General features: G+C 33.5%; 1 protein-coding gene across 1 annotated transcript; it reads left to right on the plus strand.

Moving 5' to 3' along the window:
* The first annotated feature begins 1,036 nt into the window (after positions 1 to 1,036).
* On the plus strand, positions 1,037 to 4,985 carry LOC149783740 (uncharacterized). The gene has a single exon (XM_089931985.1). It carries the CDS (start codon positions 1,291 to 1,293, stop codon positions 2,272 to 2,274), a length of 984 nt encoding a protein of 327 aa, XP_089788111.1. The 5' UTR covers positions 1,037 to 1,290; the 3' UTR covers positions 2,275 to 4,985.
* Positions 4,986 to 6,633: the final 1,648 nt, after the last annotated feature.

The raw sequence follows: 6,633 nt of genomic DNA on the forward strand, positions 1-6,633 counted from the left end.
CAAGCCCAAACTCTATTCCCCATGTTAAATTCCCCTTGTACGTAAAGTGACCCACGATTTATTCCCATGTTAATTCCCATTGTACGTAATCTGACCCACGATTTTTTGCCATGTTAAATTTCCATTGTACGTAATCTGACCCAGGGGTCTCTGTAATGCTAATTTCCATTGTACGTAATGTATCCCTATTTACTACTATTAGTACAACTTGACTAAATTTGACTAAGTACGGGCTGGCGTTCTTGGGAGTGCACGATAGCCATGGCTTGGCTTGCCGAATTTCATGCCCATTTGCCTCTTTTGGACATCGTATAACGGCAGAGATGTGGAACTAATTCCAACAGACGTTACATGCTGCTTGGGTCGACACATAGTACAGTCAATAAGGGACTGAAACCAACTCTTTGTTGACCTGAGGATGTGTTGGGCCCATTCCCACTCAAGAAAACCCTTCATTGAGGCCATTAGGGACATACAGTCATACGACCTGACGGCTAAATTGGCAGTGTTCCTTGCGCACATAAACGCCTGGGGGATGTTGCACTAATTCATTGCCCCAGGAATATTTAGCATTCCGCTGTGCGGGAATAAACCCGTCGCACATGCCCTTTGGGGCTCACGCGACGTAAAACCAAGTAATCAATCAATCAATAAATGATTTTTTTTTCCTTCAGTTCTTCTGATGAATGGTTCCAGATCATAAATATATCATCTAAAAATCTAAACCAAAAGATGGATTAAACTTTTCGTTTTGAAGAAAATCTGTGCAGTACATAAGAGTTATTGCCCCTGACAAATCAACCCAACGAACATGAAAGTATCAATAGCACATAATAAAAAACGAAACTAAAATAAAATAAGCAATATCAGTATAGAATTAATTGAAGTTAATGGAAATAAAAATATAGCAGTTATAAAAGTAAGTAGAATTTGTGTTTTAACCTTTGTTCCGGTATTGTCTATTTTTGTACCGGTATTTTCGTTTGTTAGTTTCAATTTGTTCCGGTAAATAGACTGACCCTATATAAGTGTAATGCTTGAGTCGAATGTTTCGCTGATAATGGTCACCAAAATGTACACTGTCATATAAGTGCTTGAAATGAACCATTTAAATGTGAAGTATGTAATGATATTTATAGCTTAGGATGGAATCTGAATAATCACATGATGGGACATGTAGGAGAAAAAACATTTAATGTGTGATTTTGTATTTATTAAACTTTTGGAACAGTGGAGATTTGAATGAGAACGATTGACGTAGGAAGTATCATACTCTGTATGTGAAAAAAAATGTTTAATCTAAAGAATAAGCACACGAGGACACATACTGGAAAGAAACTAATTAAGTGTGAAGTATGTGATAAAATGTTTAGTCACAGTGGAAATCTAAAGAATCACATGAGGATACATACTGGAGAAAAACCATTTAAGTGTGATGTATGTGATAAGAAGTTTAGTCAAAAAGGAAATCTGAAAAGTCACATGATGATACATACTGGAGAGAAACAATTTATGTGTGAAGTATGTAATAAAATGCTGAGTCGAGGTGAACATGTAAAGATTCACATGAGGACGCACACTGGAGAGAAACCATTTAAGTGTGAAGTATGTGGTAAAAGTTTTACTCACAGTGGCTCTCTGAATGAGCACATGAGGATACATACTGGAGAAAAACCATATAAGTGTGAAGTATGTGGGAAACGTTTTACTCACAATAAATCTCTGAACGAGCACATGAGGATACATACTGGAGAAAAACCATTTAAGTGTGATGTATGTGATAAGATGTTTAGTCATAAAGGAAGTGTGAAAAGTCACATGATTATACATACTGGAGAGAAACTATTTAAGTGTGAAGTATGTAATAAAATGCTGTCTCGAGGTGAACATGTCAAGATTCACATGATGATACATACTGGAGAAAAACCACATAAGTGTGAAGTATGTGGTAAAAGTTTTACTTACAGTAAAATTCTGAATGAGCACATGAGGATACACACTGGAGGAAACTCTTTTAAGTGTGAAATATGTGCTGAAAGGTTTAGTCAGATTGGAGATTTGAATAAACACATGATAATACATACTGGAGAAAAAAAATTTAAATGTGTAGAATGTGACAGAATGTTTGGTCAGGGTGGACAGCTAATATTGCACATGAGAATGCATACTGCAGGAAAACAATTTAAGTGTGAAATGTGTTCTGAAAGGTTTAGTCAGATTGAAGATTTGAATAAACACATGATGATACATACTGGAGAAAACATTTCAGTGTAATGTTTAGTTAGGGTGGATAGCACATAAGAATGCATTTACCTATGAAATATGTGGTTGAAGGTTAAATGAAAATATATCTTTGTATGGACACATGACCGTACATACTTGAGAAAAATACTGTGTAATATATAATATATGGTATAGTCCGGATAAAAGCATTCAAGTGTGAAGTATGCAATAACATTTTTAGTCAGGACAGACATCTAATGAGGCATATGATAATACATTCTGGAGAAAACCATTACAATATGAAGTATGTAATACAGTTTTGAAATTTGGTGGAGATGTAACAAATCGCATGAGAACCCAATGACAAAACCCATTTCAATGTGAAATATATAATAAAGTCGTCACTTGAGGTGGAAATGTAACAAATCACATGAGGACACATACAAGAGAAAAACCATTTAAATGTGAAGTATATAATAAAGTTTTCACTTGAGGTGGAGATTTAACAAATCACATGAGGACAATCAGGAGAAAAAAACCCATATAAGATTGAAGAAAGTGTTAGTAAAAGCAACCTGAGTAAAAGCGACCTCACAATTCACCTAAAACTTGTCCAACTCCACAATTAACATGATGTGAATGAAAGAAACACTCAAAACCACAAGAAAAATTGGAGACTATACTAATTTGTAGAAACAGAAAACAAATTATGCTGCATTGCACGTGTAGACCAGGTGAAAATGAGACAGAGGCCAAAAATCTTACTTGATTCGTCACCAGTGCTGGTTATCAAGTCAAAGCAGACCCACTCAATATGTTCCAAATGACTCAATGTGAAGTAAGCAATGGACCATAAGTGCCATGCATATCAACGGAGATGAAGAAAATAATTTGTACAATACATTATTAATATTTGTACCTGTATTTGTTCTTGAATTTATTAGCAATTGCTTGTTGCTACAATGATAGCAATCTATTCTATTTCTTCTTGACATGTTTTTTCAATTCTCCATTTTTATAAATCATGTGAAGTAAATAATGGACCATCAATGTCATATCTATCAAATAAGATTTATAAAAAAGAAGTTAAACGTGCAAACAACATTGCAAGCAATGAGTAACTGAAAATACCACATAAATCACTATAATCAATTGCATGGTTCTATCTAAGTACCGTGTTATAGTGGTGTCACACTTCAAAATCTTATGAAGCAGTAGTTATAAAACATAAAATAAAGCGTATCAATGTTCAGCTTCTGAGATTTCAAACAGTGTACTAATACGATCAGCATAATACAAGTAATGCTTGCAACCTGTCTCATAGGTAACTACATAATACAAGTAATGCTTGCAACCTGTCTCATAGGTAATTACATAATACAAGTAATGCTTGCAACCTGTGTTGTAGATAACTAAATATTTCTAAAACTTTACAAAGATATTTACACAAAACCAGTTCATAAATTGTAACAGTAGAAATGTGTAACCATTTATCGTCAGTAGACAAGTGGTTCAGTTTAAACATCCACAGTTAATGTTGGCCAATATTGCCATTTCCTGTTTGATACATTGTTCTGCCTTTGCATGCTTTCTTTGCCCAGGATTGCATTTTGTGTCTACTTTTGGCTGGATGCATTGGAATTATTTCTTTATTTTGCATTACATTTTTTGTTTATATTCATAGATATTCCTACCAAACTTGTATAAATTAATGCCATGCATGAAAGACTGTTTTATTGTTATCATTAAATTTCAAGCAGTGACATCGAGAGGAATGACATGTGATAATATGTGTATGTGATAAAGGGTTTATTGTATGTAGAGATTTAGCAATCATATGAGGATACATACTGGAGAGAAACTAGTTAAGTTTGAAGATTGTAATAAAACGTTTAGTCAGCGTAATGAAAAAATCCACATGAGGGTACATACTGGAGAGAAACCATTAAAGTGAGAAAATAGATGTTTAGTGAAAGCAGGCATATGGTGAGACACATGATACATGATAATACACTCCCATACTGGAGAAAAAACTAAGTGTGAAAAATGTATAGAATGTTTAATGGGGGGAATCTAATAATGCATATGAGGATGCACACTGCAGAAACACTACTTAAATGTGAAATATGCAATAAAATGTTTGGTAAACATAAAGACCTAATTAGGCATCTTATGATGCATAATAAATCCTGTACAGAATCCTCATACTGAATCCTATAATATAGGATCCTACAAGATTCTTACAGGATTCCTAGAGGTTCTATGACCCAGTAGTAGGGCATTCCTAGGAAAAGAAATTCCTATAATTTAGCCTAGTACCATTTTCCTCGACAACTAGGTAAGTGTTCAATAGGAATTTAATAGGAAGAGAAGGTTATTGACAGTTAATCAGTCATTTAAGTCATTCGTATCTTCAGTTACAAAATGTGTGACTTGGAATCTTGACTGCTGTAAATTTAAATTTCAAAAATATTAAATTAAAAGCTAATACCATGTATCTAATGGAAGTATAGTAACAACACCATTCTGTGTTAATTTGATCATTTGTATTTTTGTTAAGCCATTCTAACATTAAATTCAGGTAAAGACATTTTTTGCAGCGTGATCCTTAGATGGATATAATATGACTCTTACAATAACAGTTCTTCCAGCACGTGACCATAGTGACTGTAGACATCTCTAGAAAACTATTTCAGTTGTATGTCAATATCTATGAAATTGTAATAATTTTTTTGACATATTAATAAATATGAAAAATATTTTCTTTGATTTATTTATGTAATTTACATGATGGTATCAGATCTTGCACATTACCTTTTTGCTACTTTATTTCTTTACAAATTTGTAGTGATAAAAATGATTAAATGTAATAAAAGAGAAATAAAACAAGTACGTGAAACAGATCTTAAAATGGAGATGAAATGACAATCTCTAATAGAGATGTCTGATTAAAAATTATTTCCTCATTAACCGTGTTATTGTCATAGTTAACAATTATTAACAAGCAAGAACCTGTAGAAAGATAAGATCACTAATCCTACATATGGTTTGTGATGTCTCTGGTTATAAGAAACAGTACTATGAAAAGACGAATAAAAATTAGCTGATTGATCAAATTTAATTGCCACTTTGGTAATAAGTCTCACATGTGTTTGGCTTGCAAGACAAAAACTATTTACAAGATTTTTCTGATTCCTACTCAAGTTGAATGTGATCTGTTGCTTGACCTTTAATTCTGCATAGCATATTGTTTGATAATTGTGTACAACTGTCAGCTGACTTTACTGTAATTAATTTATCCAAAGGTTTCATAGTCTCTTTCTACAACATCTGAAATTATGGAAATGAACTATTTATCATGGCATATCTGTACAAGTACACACTTTCTTTTTATGCTCCATAAAGGAACTGCTTTTAGGGAGGTTGCTATGCTGATCAGTAACACATGTTGAGAAATTTTTCACTGAAACCTGAAGCAACCGCTACAATGACAGGGTCTGCATGGTCATTTAAGATTATTAAAAGTCGTTGAAAAATGAACACCTGAATTCAAGACCTTGAAAGTCATTGATATTTCACTTAGGTCATTGAAAGTCTCAGAATTTTAGAGATATTGCTTAGAAAAAAACATATTATTATGGAAAATTTTACTTTTGAGTCATTTATTTTGCATTGTATGATGATTGGAAGTACGGTTCCATTTTCCATTATATGCTAGCATTTGTTGTCACTACCATTATTATTGTAATCCACAGGTAGTAATCAGATATAATTCACCAGGCCCCTTTCACAAATGATTGATAATTTCTACTTACATGCTAGAACAGGCTTGATGGACAGTTCCAGTAATTGGAAACCTTTGGTTACTCTGGTCTTATCCTTAAAGTGCCTAATTTCATCATATAATTTCTCAAAATGAATCTTGGAAAATCTTGGGAATACATTTCAGCATGTTAATGGTTATGAACATTTCGTTTTAAAACAAAAGTTGCAGGCTTGAATGATTTTCTTGGCTATCAAAGGCAAGGGTCTAAAAGAATAAAAACGGAATCAATCCCTACTTGAATGAATCAGATAACAGTGTTTGACCTGTTGAATGCCAGGGATAATGTTATGTCCATATTATAAATTAACACATGCACTCTTTTACGAAACTAAGTTTTACTGGCACGTTTATCCTGCAAAAAGCATTCTGTAATAGAAATAAACAAGTTTTGTAAATGTGTTTAAAGTATGATACTATCGTTTACCAAGAAAATCCGAAATGGCGGAATCCCAGTGTGGATAAGCAAACTGAAGTTCCACATGCAGTTGACCGGATTTTATAGGGTGGAAATGTCCCTCGTTGCTGTCTTGGTCTGGACTGAAATCAAAGGCCTACAAAATCGTCGTACGAAAGGCTGTGACTGC

This window comes from Sinohyriopsis cumingii, chromosome 14, assembly GCF_028554795.1.
Source record: "Sinohyriopsis cumingii isolate HCF-2022 chromosome 14, ASM2855479v2, whole genome shotgun sequence".
Classification (NCBI taxonomy): domain Eukaryota; kingdom Metazoa; phylum Mollusca; class Bivalvia; order Unionida; family Unionidae; genus Sinohyriopsis; species Sinohyriopsis cumingii.